Source organism: Vairimorpha ceranae, assembly GCF_000988165.1.
Source record: "Vairimorpha ceranae strain PA08 1199 chromosome Unknown NODE_27, whole genome shotgun sequence".
Lineage (NCBI taxonomy): Eukaryota > Fungi > Microsporidia > Nosematidae > Vairimorpha > Vairimorpha ceranae.
This window is the reverse complement of record NW_020169322.1, coordinates 19,385-37,290: the sequence shown is the minus strand read 5'-3', so window position 1 is coordinate 37,290 and position 17,906 is coordinate 19,385. Positions and strand designations below refer to the sequence as shown.

The following is a 17,906-nucleotide window of genomic DNA, read 5'->3' as shown; positions in this document are numbered from 1 at the left end:
AAATATACAATATATGGTTTTATTTGTATAAAAATCTAATACACATTAAAAGTGAAGCAATTTTTAAAAATATGCCGCTTGATTTATTAATTATAAACCAATTTAATTTAAATATATTTTTATGCTTATGCATTAATAAAGTATCATTGTTTTATATTTTATTTTCTTTGATGTATTCATGTACTTCTATTAAAATAAGTGACTGCTTAACAATAAAAACCTCATCAGAATTACAACAATATTGAAGTGATGTATTAAACAATTTCCTGCATTCATTTAAGTCATCATTTATTAAAATATTTCCTAAATACAAATAAGATTTAAAATAAGATGAATATTCTGATATACTTCTATATAAAATTTCTATAGCATCCTTTTTCTTATCAATACTTATTGCATAAAGTGCCGTTAAAAGTAATTTACCAGGAGTATCTGGATGACTAGATAATAGATCTAACATTTTAGAGTGATTTCCACTTTTTAAATAATATTCTCCAATAAGTTCCAATAAAGTGGGGGTAAGAGTCTCTTTTAAATTATTAATTGTTTCATTAACTTTTTCAACATCCTTTTTAGAAATGTAAAATACAAGAAGATCTACGTACAGAAAGTCTTTCTGTTCAATAGGTAGATCTACTGATTTATCTATAGCAGATTTAAGGTAAGTATCAGATTTATCTTTAAAAATCTTAGAATACAAGTAAAGCGTAGTAATCTCGTCATCTAAAGGCAATGAAGATGAAATATATTCATTCTTCAATGTAAGAAAATATGCTCTATACAAGATACTGTATTTATAAGTAGATTTTTCTAATAAAAGAATTGCCTGTTCTTTTTTTCCTTTTAGGTGTAAAATAATGGCATTAAGAAGATTTAACACTTCCTTTTCATCATTAGAAAATTTAAACTTCTTAGATTTACCTCCAAATGCATCATAAATCTCATTTATATTTTTTATTGAAACAAGTCCTCTTAGCACATCTTCTTTATTAATTTTTAAGCCTTCTTGTTCAATAAACTCACTCACTTCTTCTTCACAAATTTCCTTAACAGTCTGCATAATTTCATCTTGGACTTCTTTATTATTAGCAAATGTTTCATAAAGTGCTAAATCTTTAAGAAATTTTTTTTTATTTCCCATCTGCTTGTAACATTCAGATCTTATTTTTATTAGATCTTTATTATTTGTCTTAAATAAAGAATTATTTATAACTTCTTGATAATTTTTTAAGAAATAATTACAGAGACTAATTTTAGTAAGAATTTCAGCATCACTTTTCATATATTTACATTTAGTGTACAACAGAATAGCATTTTTATAATCTTCTTGTATAAAATATTTATCTGCTTCCTGTTTTATTGATGTATAATCAGACTTTTGTCTATTTATTATTTTTTTAAATAAGTAACATGTCACTGCAGTGACTACTGTAATAGCAATAAATATTTCTGTTTTTCGTTTCATAGGGTAAAATTTTATGATTTTTTGATGTATTTTTAAACCTATCAAATTTTAAGAATTCTGACTTGTTTACTTTTTCATGTATATTTTATATGTAATTTATACATTATTGTAATGTTTTATTGTATATTTAAATATCCTTAACATGTTTATATCTAACAATCAGAAATCGAATACAATAATTCTAATTGAATTTTTATAAACAATTCTAAATATTTTGATATGAAAACATTTCTATCGGTTTAAAAATATACTCTTTTTTCATTACATAACTTAGATCTTGTAAATTATCTTTATTATTTTGATAGTAAAGTATGCAATCATCAATTATTAAAACCATATTACTTTCTTCTTCTACTTCAATAAGGTTATGATTATCTTTAATGTATAAATATACATCTTCATTACCTTTAACATTTTTAAAATTAAAAATACATCTTTTTAGTAAAATTTCCTGGCTACTAGAAGAAGAAAGTGTCTTCAATATAAATAATAAATATTTTCTAGGAGGTGTAAAATCCAAATGTAGATTTATTTCTTTTTTAATTGCTTTCTCTTTTTTTGTATAAATATTTATTTTAACATCTAAGCTTCTAGAAATATTTCTTGTAAAAAAATAATCATTTAAATTTAACTGATTAGTAAATCTTGTATGAAACAACTGTAAATTAAATTTCTTAACATATATGATATTCTTAAATATAATAAAATATTTCTGATTATTATTATATTGTAATGACAAATCAACATCTAAAGTATGATAAAAAGCATGACTTTTTTTAGTAATAAAAAAATACTCAGGGTTTTTATATTTAATCTTTAAATTATTTGACACGAATAGATATCTATAATGTAAAAGCCTTAGAGTAGATTTAACTAAACAGTACTTTACTGAAGATTTAAATGTGATACAAGGTGTGATAACTTTATATTCTATTTTTAAGTGCATTATGCACAAAGTATTTTTTTTAAAAAATGTTTTATTGTAAAAAATAAACAAAATATTTAATTTTTAAAATAAATATTTTATTGTAAAAAATAAACAAAGTATTTAAGCTTAAAACTAGTATTTTATTGTAAAAATAAACAAAATATTTAAGCTTTAAAATTAGTATTTTTTTGTAAAAATAAACAAAATATTAAATTTTTAAAATAAATATTTTTTTGTAAAAAATAAACAAAATATTTAATTTTAAAATTAGTATTTTATTGTAAAAATAAACAAAATATTTAATTTTTTTCATAAACGCACAAAATAGAATTCATAATTTCTTTTACACTATTATTTACTTCTATTTTATTATCAATATCAAAAACTAAACACGCTAAATTGATACAAGCTAATATTATACTATCATAATCATATTTTGATACATCAATAAAAACACTATCATTTATAAAAATCCATACATATTGTGCTACATCTTGACTTATATTGTACTTTGTTAGATAACACACCAATTTAGTATAAATATCTTCTTGATTAAAATCAAAATCAAGAACTTTACAGATATCAAATTCAATTTCTATAACTTTACTTTTATTCTTTGTAAGTCTATTTATGTCAATTATATAATTAGATATTTTACATCCCAATAAAATAGATGCTGCAATAACAGAATCAACATCTTCATCTTTAGAATTATTCACATATAATTTAAAAATAGAAACAGAATATTGCACTATTTTTTGTGTACATCCTATTTTTTTGCATGTTAATATTATTTTTTCGATATCTTTGTAATATTTTAGCATAAAAAGGGATACAAATCTTCTGTCTGTCCTTTGTGTAAAAATGTAGTAAAAAAAAACAATAATATTAGATATCATAAATATTCAATATATGTTTATCTTTACCTAACATCTTTTTTATAGTTTTAGTATCTAATTTATCACATTTCTCTATTAATTTTTTTATGTATGCCTCTATTGATTTATGAAAGTATTCAATTGTATCTTTATCCGGTCGACAGTTAATATTCATTATTTTATAATATTGATCAACTTTCGATGCTATTTCATCAACTGAAAGCATTCTAGAAATACTCTTATATGTAATAAATTTGTTAGATTTGTATAACTCATCAAAATCGTATCTTTTATGACAAAGAGTTGTAGATTTCGGAAATTCCATATTTTTTAATTTCTTAAGATAAGAATCATCTAAAAATGTACTAATCTTTAATATGGGTCTATTAGTACTTTCACGAATTTTCTCTATAACTTCTTTATTAAATTCCTTGTGTGATATTTTATAAATCTCTAAAATTTTAATAAGTGTATTTTTATCGATTTTTTGTCTCAAAAACAATGAAATTAAATCTTCGATTATAACATTAGGCATTTATGAGGGGTAAAAATATTAAAAAAAGGTGGTTATCTGACATCTTAAAATTTGTGGTTATTTATATAAAAATTTAAAGTAATATAAAGTAGCTTTATATTAATTAAAAATTAAATAAAAGTATAATTTTCACATCTACTCTTTACTCTGCTTTTCAAAAATATTTAGAACAGGGACTTCATCAATAACAAGTTTACAAATATACCGCATAAAAGAGTCATCGAAACATTCATCAATATATTCATTAATTTTATCTGTCTCGTGATAGCTAATAAATGAGAGCATATCTTTTTTTAGTAATTTTCTACAAAATGAAAAGATAGTATTCACCTTGGGCTTACTCTTTACACTTTCACTAAGACCATTCCTGTATGCATTTTGTATTCTTTCAAAAATTTTTGAATGCAAAATGTCTTTATCTATAAATTTAAAATTATTGAAAAGTATGAAAGCATTTTCTGCATCTAAGAACCAAAGATTTATCATCTTTTCAGTGACTAAAGGAAAAGTAAAAAATACTTCGGGTGGGTTAATATTCAGAAGTGATAAATAAAGATAATACTTTGTGTCAGAACAAATCATCTCCTTATCAGAATAATAATCTCCTCTTTTTAATATAAAATTTTCATAAACAGGAATATGTCTCGCTTTAAGTTTTAACACATTGTAAATAGTTTTGTACTCTAAGAAATGTGGATTAATTAAAAATAAATATGTAAGCCTATCAGTGTCTAGATTGTCATTTACTACATCATGTTCATTTTCATAATATTTTTCTAATAAATTATATTTTTCACTTTTTATAAACATTTCTGATACATTGTCTATACCTTTAAAAATTGATGTATGTTCAATATTTAATATTCTATCCATAAGAGAATCATCAATATACAAATATTCTAAGACTTTTTTTATATTAATATGATCTAAAACAACCTTTTTCATTTTTTTAAAATGATAGTTAATAATATCAAAAAATAATCTCAGTACCACTTCTTTATCATTTAATGTATATATCTCTGTATCATCAGTCTCTAATCCTTTACATCTAACCCAAGACCTTCTAAGTTTTTTTCTTCCACTCCTTCCTAATACACCATCCCACAGTTTTAACTTATTTACGCTTATGCTATCATAATTGTCCATTTCACAAATTAATTCGGGATTGTAAAAAATTATATTTGAAAATGAATAAAATTTTGCTATAAATACATGATTAAAGTCTTCATTTTGTGTCATAAAATATTTAGAAACCATTTCTATTTCTTTAAAATACGGGAAATTAACTAGTAAAAAATCTATGTTGTCAATAAAAGGTTTTGTTATTTCTACAACTTCTTTACAAAATGATTGATACGATTTTTTCATAAATCGTATCATTTTTTTGTAATCGTGTTCATCCATAAGATTATGCATTTATGGGAAAATAAATAGGTTTAAAAATTTGTTTACATTTATTTTATTAATTGTAATTATAATAATAATGAAGAAAAGTAAACAGTGATAAGCAATATTTACAAATTTTAAAATGATTTAATAATAAAGATTTAGTAAATTAAATTTTAAGACGAAAATGTCTGCAAATTTATAATTTATTGAAATTTTGTTTTAGAACTAAATGTTTTCTTGATCTTTTTTATATAAATTGTAAAGTAAACTCCTTTACCCCTTATTCTTTATAAAATGAAAAAATTCTCAAAAATGTATGGATGCAGAAAAAAGAAGCCAGTCAGTAGTTGGCAAAAAGGATGAGATTGAACAAGGAGAAAATCTTATATTGACGGATAACCATTTGAGGAAAGTTAATGAAGAAGATGATTTGGAATCTTTACCTGTTATAGTAAGTGAAGAGGAAATGATGAAACAAGATAAAGAAGATGAAGGTGTAGACATAACACCGCCCAGCTCACATGAACAATTAGTATTACAAAAAATGAACTTTGAAATTACGAAAGGATCATCCCCTAAAAGACTACATCGTTCTAAAGAGACATCATATTTGTTGAAAGAAAATCTACCTAGAGATTTTGGAAGAGGCAAGAGAGCACACATTAAGAATAAAAAACAGGCTAGAGATACAAGAGCCCCTAGAACAAGAGGGCATAGAATACGTAAAAATAAATATGAGACAAATGATATAAATAATTTTAATATGAAAACTGTATCAAATAAGCACATAAGAAAAGAGGCGGAAAGACGAGAAAATTAAAACGGTTAATTTATATTTTTTTTGCTTTTTACCCTTTAAATATGTCTAATGTTACTGAGAAACAACTACATAAACAAAGTTTAACTAAAGTAGTTGATTATTTAAATGAAAAAAATAATAACGAAACGGAAAACACTGAAGAAGAAAAATATAGTAAGAAGAAGATTAGACAATTGTCAAAAAAATCTCACAAGAAAAAAGCAAAAACATGTACTAATGTAAAGTTAGAAAATAATAATATTATTGAATCTACTAAAAGTATTGCATTTAATGAAAAGAATGCTAATAATGAAGAAAAATTATCACGAAAAGAAAGAAGGATGTTAAAAATAAAAAATAATGGGAAAGGCTTAAGTTCCAAAGAATTTATGAAAGTTTATAAGGAAGGTGATGGTCGGAAAATTGTAAAAGAAGACAGAGAAAGAAGTAAGTTACATATTCCAAGTAAATCAAAATTAGAATATCCAAAAGTTAATGAAAAAGAAAAAAATCGTTTTAAACCCAAAGCAAAAAAAAGAATTAAGAAAAGATAAAACTTATTTTATTAAATATTATATTTTTTTTCGATTCTTGTTACAGTTTTTTTATCATTTACTTGGTCGTTTTCGCATATTTTTTCAATAAAAATTAATTTGTATAAAATTTTTCTCTCTTTTTTAGAACATAGAAAAACGTACTTAAACAGGTCTTGTTTTATTAAATCATAGCCACTGTTAAGTTTTTGATAATAAAGTAATATAATTGTGTAATTATGAAAATTTGTAAAATTAATTAATTCTATTTTGTCTGTACTATCATAAATTGTCAATAAATCTAGTGCAAGTTTGTAATAAAAATATTTAAATCTGTATTTAGTTGTATCGACTTGGTATGAAAAAGTGTCTTCTCCTACAGAACATGTGACTGTATTTTTTTGTGAATCTTTGTTTTTATGTAAATCTTTAATATTATTTTTTTGCGAATCTTTATTTTTATGTAAGTCTTTAACATTATTTTTTATACTTTTTTCCAAATCATCAAGCAGATATTTATATAAAAATATAAATTCTTCCTTTGATATCCCTTTAATGCTTTTTATTACAAAATAAATTAATATAAATATGTTTTTGTTCTTATTCTTATATTTTTTTATTTCTTTAATTATAATATCAATATATATTTTATCTGTTTTACTTATAAAATCCAATATTTTAATTCTTGTTCTACAAATATACACATCATTTTCATCAATAAAATTGAAGTAAATTAATATTAACATTTCAAAATAATTTCTATGGAGTGTAACATGCATCTGTAAAAAATAAATAGTAAAATATAAAACATGCTTATGATTTTCTTTAATTGCCTGTAGATATAAATACAAATAAGATAAATCATCTTCTTTTAGTTTATCAAATAAAATATTGATGTATTGAATTTTATCATTTGAATTATTAATTAATATTATAAGGTTATCTAGTAGACCATAAAAAGCAGTATCATTTAGGTGATATAAAATTACACAACTGTTTGTATCATTATGGTACAAATCATTATATACATTTAATTTGTCATACGATTTTTCCAATATTACTTTTAATTTATTTAAAATTTTGTATTTATATTTAAAAAAACTTAAACTAATAAAATCATAATCTTTGTAAGTTTTAAATAATGGCGATAGTTGAAAGGCTTCTAATTGATTATGTAGTAAGTCTAAAGAATCATTAGAAGCATAAAATTCATCTGTCATACAAAATATTTCAAGTATGAAAATAAGCATTATAGTATCTTCATAAATATTTGTAAAAAGTGTATTAAGTCTTTCTAAAGACTTAATATAAATACCTTTTTTATATTTGCTACTTCCAATCGGATAAATAATTTTTATAAGTTTTACTATATATTTTATATCTTGGATTTCAAATATCCTTATAGTATCTTGAAGATAAAGTAAATCAAATAAATAAATACTAAATCCTAATAGAAATTCTTTATAATCTTCATAAAACATCTTAAAATCATATTCAAGTAAGAAATATAGAAATTTACAACAAAATATAAAATTTTTATCCAAGATATTATTTTCCAAATAATAATTTAGTTTTTGATAAATTTCTAGTAATTTATTGTAACATATTTTGTTATTATCTAACAAAACTAATAATATTTGTAAATTTTCAGTCGAAGCATCATCGATAAGTTTTTTATATTCCTTGTAAATTATATTGTATCCAAAATATTGCCTAAAAAAATTTTTATCTTTTTGGTTTAAATTTAGTTCATTTAAAATAGAAATTATATCTTTTGTATTTGTAAAGTTAGATAAATTTAACTTTAACCACTTAATCATTGTATTATCGAGATCTAATTGATTGTATCTGATAATTGTAGTTTTCTTTACGTTTCTTATCATCGCACCAACTTTATGCGCAGAAAAGCTATTTATAGTTATTTTTTCTGTTTTATTTTTTGTTAAAATAAAGTATTGAAGATAAAGATCAGTAAATTCAAATATTTTAAATATTTCTGTAATATTGATGTTAGTAATATCTTCATTTGATATTTTATCTTTTAGTATTGAAATTGAACAAGTGACATTTTTATAATGATTTTGTTTCTCTTTGTAATGCATTTATTTACACATTGACTTTTTCTAAATAAAGGTTTTAGCTTTTGATCAAAATAAATTACAACAACTAAAAAAAAATTTTATATGTTTTATACTTAAATTATAATCTAACACATTGTTAGTGATCATGGACATGTAAAAATTTTGTATTGGTATAATGTAACACCAATTGATTATTGGTATTTTAATAATTTTTATAATTTGTAAGTCGTGCAATTAAAGCAAAATTTTCAAAATAAACGAAAAGGTGCAAAAGATTAAGATAAGGATTTAATAATTATGATGTTTGTGTAATCTAAAAAAAAAATTGTGTGCTTAAAAAATAATTCGACAAACTGGAGTTTCTCCAATAAGAACTATTCAATTAAATTTAAATTATTATTATATTAAAGTTAAAATTTAAAAATTTACATAGTTTTTTCATAAATAGTAATACACTAAAATACATTTTATTTTAAATTTTAAATATTTTTTTTAAAGTCTAAAACCTTTTTCAACAAATAATTCACACGAAAAAGATTTATAAAATGTCCTAAGTATAATTATCACTTTTTCATGGGAATAGACATCCTAAAGTTTTTGATTTTTTCAAAAATCTCTTATTTTATACTTTTTTTTGAGCAAAAGAACATTTAATACAAAAAATACTAAAAGACTTATAAAAAATTACAAATTAGATCAATAAGCCTTTTTGGGTTTGCACTCCTGTTTTTTTAACAAACATAAGTCGAAATAAAAGACAGTGACTAGTTTTAAGTTTTTTTCAAACAAATTGGCTCTTTCTACGACTTCTCGGGTTTTAAATACATTGGTATTTACATTTTTTTTAATACCTTAAAATTAATACATAGGTATTTAACTTAGATATGTAACTATTATTTTCTTTTTAGCCAAAAAGAAGTATAATGAAATTTTTTAATCTTTCTTAATTCTAAACTATTTATTAAATAATTTGCCATTGTGGAATTTGAAGAACATGTCAATATCATGGATTACATAAATGATAGATTTAGCTTTTTAACCATTAAAATAACTTGAAATTAAAAACGTTGTATTTTGATTCAAAAAATGTAACAAACAATTATTTATTCTTTGCTAAATATTCAGTAATAAATTATAAAATTTTAGCTAAAATATCTGCTTAAAAATATATTTTTTTGCTACTATAAATAACCTTTAATTTATTATACATTTTTTGTTTTGGCAAAAGCTAAAAAATATTGTATTAGCGTTTTAGAAATGTATAAACATGTTTGATGAAAAAATCACAATCTGTTTAATTAATAAATTTATAGAAAATATGTCATGGTTATACTATACCATATTTATAAGTCTAGTATATCCTTAAAATTTCTTTATTTATCTTACATCAAAAATACTTTTATTAAAAAATTAAATTAATTTTTTTATAAAAGTAATTCTAAATCCCTATTATATGAAAATTATTGCATTGCTTATTTTAAATGTGTTAGGATTTAAGTTGCAAGTAGCTTTTTACTCCATTAGAATAGATGAATCTTATGATTTATTTGACTTATCTTTGGATGAAGGTTTAGAAGATCCAAGAATGACATCAATAATTGAATGTATGATTGAAAATAAATTGGTGTTGACAGATTATAATACTCCGATGGCTGAACATTGTTATTCGAGTGATATCTCAATAAAGGAAGATTTTGTAAAACATATCAAAAACAATAGAAATGTTAAGATATGCAGTTCGGTTTATTCACTTTTATTTTTAGCAAATGATAGGCTTGTAAAAAAAAAAGATTTGCCAATATTAATAACAATGTTTAGAATTATTAAATTTAAGAAGAATAATTGGAAAGCTATTGAAAGGCTAGAAGCAAAATATGAAAAAATTAAAGACTATTTTAAGGAGAATATGGCTATAAGTTCAAGCCTTGATAAATCTTTTTTTGCAAATTTTACTATATTTTGTAATGCTTATAAAGTCTTAAAAGATTTTAAATCCGAGTCTTTAGTGGCGCTTACTAAAAGAGCAATATTGTTTTACATTAAAGATGTTCCATCAATTGATCAAAGTGATATTAACGATTTTTTGGCCCAAAACGAAGATCATATTTTTGAATGTAGTACAAAGATAAAAAAAGTGTTGTCGTATTTAGTCAGCTCTTTAATTGATGATTTTTTTTTTAGAGAAAATTACGTTTTCTTTATTGAATATTTAAAATAAAAACTGTATTTATTTTTTTAAGCATGTATCTTTCGTAACTTCCATTATAAGCCGTCTAATTTATTTATTTGTTAATTTTTTAATTAAAATCCGAAAAAAAAGAATTAATTAAAAGTATAATAATTTTTTAAAAAAATATTGTAAATCTATTAAAAACAAGAATTTTATCAAAAGCTCAATTAAGCTGGTTTATAAGGTTTTAAACAAGGCATGAAAAAATTAGGATTAATAAGTGTAGCTGTTATTCTTATTTAATTTTTAGCAGTGAATAACATAATTTTTTTGATTACGACAGGGATGGATTTAAAAACCAAGAAAAGACCAAGGATATTTAACAAAGGTTTATTGCCAACTTTTTATTTCATTTTCTTTTTTTGAAAAATGTTAAAAAAAGTTGCGCACAATTTAAAAATCCTTATTTATTGTGATGAACTATAGAAAATGTTTAAGTAAACTAGTGTAGAAGATATCTTATTTTCTCAAATTAAAAATATTATATTTTTTATATAAATTAATCATTTCAGGAAGCTTTAAATACAGTTTGTAAAAAAAATAATGCAACTCAAATATCTTACAAATAAATACTGCAAAAAGAAAAAGTTGTAAATTGTTATTTTATTATTCACAAGCATTTGGTTCTTGTATATTTTGTCCTATGCTTGTAAAATAGCCTTTTATTTATATAAATTAAATAAATTATAGAAAAAATAATGCAAATTTTTGATTAATACTTCGTATGAAGATCTCATGCTCTATAGATTGAAAAAATACGATTCTTAAAATTCATGCACAACTTTTCGCAAATTTCTTAAGCTGTACGCATATTTTCCTTGTGCTAGTCTTTATTTTTTGGTATTAAATAAGCAATTTTTTACTTGACAATGACCCAAAGTGTTTTAATTGTGTTCAAGTCAGGCGATTGTGGAGGCCACGAAAGCACAGAAATCTTTTTCTCTAAAATACGTCGTTTCAAGCTTCGAGGTATGCTTTGGATCATTATTTTGCTGAAAAATAAACCCCTTAACACCCATTATCTTTCTCAATTTTCCAGGGGTGTTCGCTAATATATTTACATATAGTGCGTAATCTATTGTTTCATCAATAAACACCAACCTCACTATGTCATGGTATGAGAAACAGCCCCATGCGATGACCAGCCATCTCCTAATTTTACAGTTGATGAAAAGTTTTTAAAAATAAGGCCTATATCGGGCTTCCTTTAGACGTTGACCCGCCTATCAGAGTAAAACATATTAAATTTACTCTCATCTGAAAAGATTATAAACTTTATATCATTGTCAGGCAGGGCCAACATCCTACCGGGGTTTTCTCTCCTAAGCAAAATATGCTTTTTTATCAAAAGAGGCTTGTTAATTAAACTATATGCATATATAACTTAATTATTAAGCATGTTTTTAATAATTGTGTGAGATCAGTCTTTCCTAGATGCCCAGAAATCTTGTAGGTCCATATGCGCAATGGCGTTTTTGGATTTTTAATTAAAATTTTCTCTAGCTCAACAAAATCCTAGTTTTCAATTTATGCAGGCCTTCCAATTTTTTTTTAAATAATTAAAAGTACCATGTTTTATTATATCTTGCGAGGGTTCTACTGACATTGCTCTTGTGTACACTAAGTTTTTGAAGAATTTGCACCCGAGAGTAACCTTCCTTATAAAGTGTTACTATTTGAGATTGTGTTAAAAAAGAGAGTGTCATAAATGAAGGGTATAAAATTTCATTTAAAACAGCATTTTGAAGGGAAATTTATATTTTTTTAAAAGTTGTATTATTTTCTTTACAAAAAAATAAAAAATGTCTCGCAGAGACAATTTAAAATGCGTATTATCGTAAAGTACTACAAAGGACTGTTTTACAAATCATTAAATCACCAATAAATAATGTGTTCTAATCTATAATTATTTTATTTTTGAGTAATCTGAGTTGTATTATTTTTTTAAACTGATATAAAAAATTTAAATCTGAATATTTATCTATTTTTTTGCCTTTTTTTTTTAAATTTGTAAAATTCCGTTTTAATCTTTTAATTAAGAGCAGTAACACATAACTTGAAATTATTATTCTAAATACAAAATAATATTTTTTTTTATTCATTCTAGATTTTAATAAGTTTAGAAGTTGAAAAATGTGTTAAGTTACAAAGTTTATTTTATTATTTTAGATAATAAAAAAGCATGCATAAAGACGTAGCTTACTTTTGAAATTAGAAAAAGTACATTGGCGTTTATCAAATTCGCGTCCCGTTTTAAAGGGGAATGTTTTAGCTAGATGTATATAAAAATTTTAACAGTAAAATAATCTTCTTTTAATTAATATGTAAATGAATGTAAAATTTAATAACCTCTATAGTCTTTAAAAATGCTAATTTAATATGTTTTTTACCTAAATCTTGTAAAACTATAATTTTAAGTTTAATTTTGTGCAATCCACTCGTAAAAAAACTTTACATTTTACAAAAAAGTTGATAAAGCCCAAAAACATTCAATTTTTTTATCTCCCATAAGATTTTATTTTTTAAACATTTTTTTATAAAATTATAAGTTATTTTATTTAAATTTTTTCTCCTGTTTTAAAAATAATTTTGTAAGTATTTTTCCCTAATTTATCTCTTATATCTTTCATTTTAATACACAGATTTTCCCTCAGTTCGTCACACCTTTTATAGCCCATAATAATATCTTTATGCATAGATATAAGCGTACAAAATATTCGACTTGCTACAATTGTATTTTTACATTGAAATAATAAATCTATTAATGAATATATCTGTGTAGCACTTAGTAAAATTAAATAACTGTCTAAATCGCCAAGTCCAATCCCACATATAAATTTATTAAATTTAATGTAATTATTTTTATCTTCCAAAATATCTATAAATTCTTCATATTTCGATGTGTTAATAATATTTATATTATTTGTAGTTAGTATTTCACTTTCCTCACTTATTTCATTAATTTTTTCTAACTCATATTTATCTATTTCATATAAACTTATACTATTTCCATTAGCTCCTATAAGAAAGTCTTTACAAAGTAAAAGTAAATTGGAATCAAAATATTTTTTTTCGTAATAAATTTTATATCCTATGTAGTATTTAAGATTAGTGCTTCCTATAATAAATAAATTGTCACTTAATATTTGTAAATTAATGCTATCATTTGCTATTATACTTTTCCTACAATCTCCAAAATCAAGGCCCCATATTTTAAGCATCTTATCCGCACCAATAGTATAAATTAACTTATCACTTAAATTAATATTAGTAACTGGCAAAGAATGACCATACAGTGTTTTTATTAAATCTTTATTTTTATCATAAATATACACTTTAGAGTTAAGAAGCCCTACAAAGTAAAAATTATTGTATATTTTAAAGGAAGAAACATAGTCAGGAAGATCTAGTGAATCCAGGAAGTCTATGTTTGTATCGTAAAAATTAATTTTTTGGTTAATGGCAATACCTAATATTTCATTTTTTTGTTCATTAAAATTTTTAGAATATTCACTTACTGATATTTGTACACAATTCTTTCCTCTAACGTCATTATCTAAAATTTTAAAAATTTTTAAATCGTTAAAATTAACAAATAAAATTCTATTATTTTCTCCGATAACATAATACGATGAAAAAACATCGAAAACTAATCCTTCAGATAATTTAATTTGGTTATAACAAATTAAGGTATTAGTACAAACATTCCAGACTATAAATTTATCTTTACTAAGTGTACAAATTCTATCATTTTTATCTCTTTTTAAATCTGTTATTGGTTTGCAGTGAAATTCTAACTTTAATTTACCGCTAAAAAAAGAATTGTCTGCAGTAATAAAGCAAGATGTTTGATTGCATACATAAAAATCTATAGAATTAGAATTTATATCAACAACTTTTTGCTCTTCTAAACAAAATTCATTTTTATTTCGTTTAATGATAAAAGAAAATAATTTCTTTTCACCTAAAATAAATATTTTACCATCAATGCGTTTTGCAGATTTTATTTTTTTTAATTTTTTAATTTCTTTATAAGTGTCAGTTGAAGAATCATATATTTTTACGTCATTATTTCTAAAAATAAATAAAAAACTGTAATCATCTAAAATAAACAAGTATTTCAATCTATTGTCAAGAATAATAGCATGTTCTTTATCATTTTTAATTGTAGTAAATGTTGCATCTCCAGTGGCAATACCAAATATCTTGTATTTATAATCAAATACATCTAAAGGACTTGTTTGTAAAATGCATGTACCTCTTTCAAAATCTAAATCGTATTTCATTAATAGACCATCTGCCGATGCGGAAATTAACAAATTGTTTTCTAACACTATATTTATAATCCGCTTTGTATGTATTTTGTATTCAAGATATTTTTCAAAATCATTATTTAATTTATAGACTTGTATAAGTCCACTACTAAATCCAACAAACAGTAAAGAATCAGAAATATCAAAATAAGAAATATTGTATTTTTTATGACGCAAAGATTTAACCAGCGTAGATGTCTTAAAGTTCCAAATATTGAGTGTATTATTGTAAGAAATGAAATATAAATTCTTATATTGTAAAATCATAGATTTATTATTAGAAATATTTCCACTTGTAGACTGGTAAATAAAATTCGGTATAAAATCTACTTCTAACATATGGGATAAAAAATTATAATTTTTTAGTATGTTTCTCTATGTACTTTTTGTACTTATTAATTTTTCTTTTATACATTTTATTTATAATTTGTAGTTCTGTAATGTACTTTTTAATTTCTATTTCTGTTAAATTTTTATATTTATTGTATAATAAAATTTTCTTTATAGTTTCTTCATCCAACTTCATTTAAGGACTGTAAATTAGTTTAGAATACATTGAGATTAAATATTTGTGAAAAATAAAACATTATTATGTTTTATTTAATAAATGCGTGAAATAACAAATAAAACAAATTTTAAAAGTTATATAGATAAGATAATAAAATTTATTGAATATTTAGTTTTAAGTAGTTAAAGAAATACAACAATAATTAGTAAATTTTTCATTTTAAAATTTAAATGTAATAGAAAATAGTATTTAGTATTATAAATCATAGTACAGTATTTTACATTTTCAATTTTGCTCGATTTATGGTTACAAGCCAAGTTACATAAAAGTAAATTATAAAAAATTCTATAAATAGCAAGAAATTTTTAATTATTTACTTGTATAAAAAAGACTTTTTACTTCTCATTATCTTTAATTATTTCTTTATAATATTTAAATCTATATTTTTTATCCATTTTTCTAAACTTTCTCTATCTAAAAGAATACTTTTAGATAAATTTACATTTTTAAATTTATTGTTTAATTTAATTAATCCATTAATATTTTTACGTTGTAATCCTTTATAAAGTAAAATCATAAAGTTAATTGTGTCATTTTTAGAATTTTTAATTTTAAACACATCTTTATATTTTTCATTTCTTATTAAATGAATAAGATTATCTTTCATCACAGACAGCCTATCTGGCTGTTTACAAAGTAGATCAATATATAAAAAATATTTTTCTAAATTCGATTTTCGTTTTATAGAAAAATTCTGCTTGAGTACATAAAGTGTCAATATCCTTACAATAAAATCTTTATTAAATAATTCTTGTTCTTGTTCAGCATAAATAGTAAAGGTGCGTAATTTCTTGCACACAAATTGTAAATTATTATTAAACATTTCATACAATGTCTGTACTAAAATCTTAGATTCTAATATATATGTTAATTTTTGAACTACCATGAAAAAAACATCAGCAGACTTAAACCTAATATTCCTAAATATTTTCAATAAATCAAAATCTTCTTTAAAAAGTCTATTTGTTTTTATAAGATTGTATGATATTTGAATAATAAAATCATTATTTAGTTTAAATTTACTTATACATGTCATTTCTGAAAAAAAATGTATAGCAGTATTCCTTACCTGAATATCTTCATCATTAATTGTATTAATAAAATATTCTACTAATATTTTTACTATTTTTTTATAATCTTTTCCTTTTTTTTGTAAATTTAATATAACCTCCTTATAAAAAATATATAGAGAAATTATTGTGTTTTTTCTAACCAATGAACATTCATCTTCTAAACCGTAAACAATAATTCCTGATATATTATTATCTGTATTTTTAAATAACATGTGCTTTAAGGTTTTTAAATCTAATTTGTACAAAATAGAAATTAATTTAGAAGTTAAAATTCTTATTTGAATATTTGTATGTGTCATGCAATCAGTAAGTTTAACAAACAAAAGATCTAAATTTTCTGTAAACTTTGTTGTTTCTTTAGTCTCTAAATCATTAAAGTACACTTTATATTCAAAATATCTTTGATATAAAACTTCTAAAACTTTAATTAATATTTCATCATTAACATCATCAAAATATGAAATTAAGCCTTCACCATTTAATGTGTCTATGCACAATTTTCTAATTTTATAAAATGGATCATCTTGCATAAACTTTAAAATATTTTTGTCATCAAGAATTTTTTTACAATAAATTACTGCAGCATGTCTTATTTTAGTATTATCACTTTTTAAAAAATCTTTAACTGATTTATTTACTATTTTATTTTTATATAAATGTTCTATAAAAATGTAAATATGGTTATCAACTGTGCAGGATTGACAATCAAAATCTCCAAAAGGAGGTATTATCCCATTTATAAGCTTTATGCTATAATTACAACACTGTAACATTTAAGGGTATAATTTATTAATGCATGCATAATAACTTACTTCAAAATTTATTTTTTTAATAAATACACAGATAAAATATTTTAAAATTTATTTTTTTAATAAATGCATAGAAAAGTCTTTTAAATTTATTAGTTAATTGTATACATAAATATTTTAATTTATTGCATGCATAAATATAATAATTTATTGTATACATAAAATATTTCAAAATTATTGCATGCATAAATATATTTTTAAATTTATAGAAAAACAAAAAACTACTTAAATTTATTATAAACATAAGCAGTCAGGTAAATTCAAGTTTCAATAAAATATAAAAAAGAAATCAATGAAATAAAATA

At 22.1% G+C, this 17,906-nt stretch overlaps 12 protein-coding genes across 12 annotated transcripts; 3 read left to right on the top strand and 9 right to left on the bottom strand.

The window, feature by feature from the left end:
* Window positions 1-151: 151 nt before the first annotated feature.
* AAJ76_2700035826 (mitochondrial translocase) lies at window positions 152-1,465 on the bottom strand (the record flags this gene model as incomplete). Its single annotated transcript, XM_024474881.1, has 1 exon — window positions 152-1,465. One exon carries the CDS (start codon window positions 1,463-1,465, stop codon window positions 152-154), a length of 1,314 nt encoding a protein of 437 aa, XP_024330991.1.
* Window positions 1,466-1,670: 205 nt separating this feature from the next.
* Window positions 1,671-2,411, bottom strand: AAJ76_2700034880 (hypothetical protein; the record flags this gene model as incomplete). The annotated part of the gene is made up of 1 exon (XM_024474880.1): window positions 1,671-2,411. One exon carries the CDS (start codon window positions 2,409-2,411, stop codon window positions 1,671-1,673), a length of 741 nt encoding a protein of 246 aa, XP_024330990.1.
* Window positions 2,412-2,692: 281 nt separating this feature from the next.
* On the bottom strand, window positions 2,693-3,217 carry AAJ76_2700034074 (cyclin-like protein; the record flags this gene model as incomplete). The annotated part of the gene is made up of 1 exon (XM_024474879.1): window positions 2,693-3,217. One exon carries the CDS (start codon window positions 3,215-3,217, stop codon window positions 2,693-2,695), a length of 525 nt encoding a protein of 174 aa, XP_024330989.1.
* Window positions 3,218-3,281: 64 nt separating this feature from the next.
* On the bottom strand, window positions 3,282-3,806 carry AAJ76_2700033485 (hypothetical protein; the record flags this gene model as incomplete). The annotated part of the gene is made up of 1 exon (XM_024474878.1): window positions 3,282-3,806. The coding sequence occupies one exon, from the start codon at window positions 3,804-3,806 to the stop codon at window positions 3,282-3,284; it is 525 nt and encodes a 174-aa protein (XP_024330988.1).
* A 135-nt stretch (window positions 3,807-3,941) lies between these two features.
* Window positions 3,942-5,222, bottom strand: AAJ76_2700032069 (hypothetical protein; the record flags this gene model as incomplete). The annotated part of the gene is made up of 1 exon (XM_024474877.1): window positions 3,942-5,222. One exon carries the CDS (start codon window positions 5,220-5,222, stop codon window positions 3,942-3,944), a length of 1,281 nt encoding a protein of 426 aa, XP_024330987.1.
* Window positions 5,223-5,511: 289 nt separating this feature from the next.
* Window positions 5,512-6,015, top strand: AAJ76_2700031779 (hypothetical protein; the record flags this gene model as incomplete). Its single annotated transcript, XM_024474876.1, has 1 exon — window positions 5,512-6,015. The coding sequence occupies one exon, from the start codon at window positions 5,512-5,514 to the stop codon at window positions 6,013-6,015; it is 504 nt and encodes a 167-aa protein (XP_024330986.1).
* A 41-nt stretch (window positions 6,016-6,056) lies between these two features.
* Window positions 6,057-6,548, top strand: AAJ76_2700031234 (hypothetical protein; the record flags this gene model as incomplete). The annotated part of the gene is made up of 1 exon (XM_024474875.1): window positions 6,057-6,548. One exon carries the CDS (start codon window positions 6,057-6,059, stop codon window positions 6,546-6,548), a length of 492 nt encoding a protein of 163 aa, XP_024330985.1.
* Window positions 6,549-6,559: 11 nt separating this feature from the next.
* AAJ76_2700028662 (hypothetical protein) lies at window positions 6,560-8,629 on the bottom strand (the record flags this gene model as incomplete). The annotated part of the gene is made up of 1 exon (XM_024474874.1): window positions 6,560-8,629. One exon carries the CDS (start codon window positions 8,627-8,629, stop codon window positions 6,560-6,562), a length of 2,070 nt encoding a protein of 689 aa, XP_024330984.1.
* Window positions 8,630-10,061: 1,432 nt separating this feature from the next.
* Window positions 10,062-10,826, top strand: AAJ76_2700027229 (hypothetical protein; the record flags this gene model as incomplete). Its single annotated transcript, XM_024474873.1, has 1 exon — window positions 10,062-10,826. One exon carries the CDS (start codon window positions 10,062-10,064, stop codon window positions 10,824-10,826), a length of 765 nt encoding a protein of 254 aa, XP_024330983.1.
* Window positions 10,827-13,396: 2,570 nt separating this feature from the next.
* Window positions 13,397-15,490, bottom strand: AAJ76_2700021801 (wd repeat-containing protein 3-like protein; the record flags this gene model as incomplete). Its single annotated transcript, XM_024474871.1, has 1 exon — window positions 13,397-15,490. One exon carries the CDS (start codon window positions 15,488-15,490, stop codon window positions 13,397-13,399), a length of 2,094 nt encoding a protein of 697 aa, XP_024330982.1.
* A 584-nt stretch (window positions 15,491-16,074) lies between these two features.
* On the bottom strand, window positions 16,075-17,565 carry AAJ76_2700019726 (hypothetical protein; the record flags this gene model as incomplete). The annotated part of the gene is made up of 1 exon (XM_024474870.1): window positions 16,075-17,565. The coding sequence occupies one exon, from the start codon at window positions 17,563-17,565 to the stop codon at window positions 16,075-16,077; it is 1,491 nt and encodes a 496-aa protein (XP_024330981.1).
* Window positions 17,566-17,620: 55 nt separating this feature from the next.
* AAJ76_2700019503 (hypothetical protein) lies at window positions 17,621-17,788 on the bottom strand (the record flags this gene model as incomplete). The annotated part of the gene is made up of 1 exon (XM_024474869.1): window positions 17,621-17,788. The coding sequence occupies one exon, from the start codon at window positions 17,786-17,788 to the stop codon at window positions 17,621-17,623; it is 168 nt and encodes a 55-aa protein (XP_024330980.1).
* Between the last annotated feature and the right edge of the window lie 118 nt (window positions 17,789-17,906).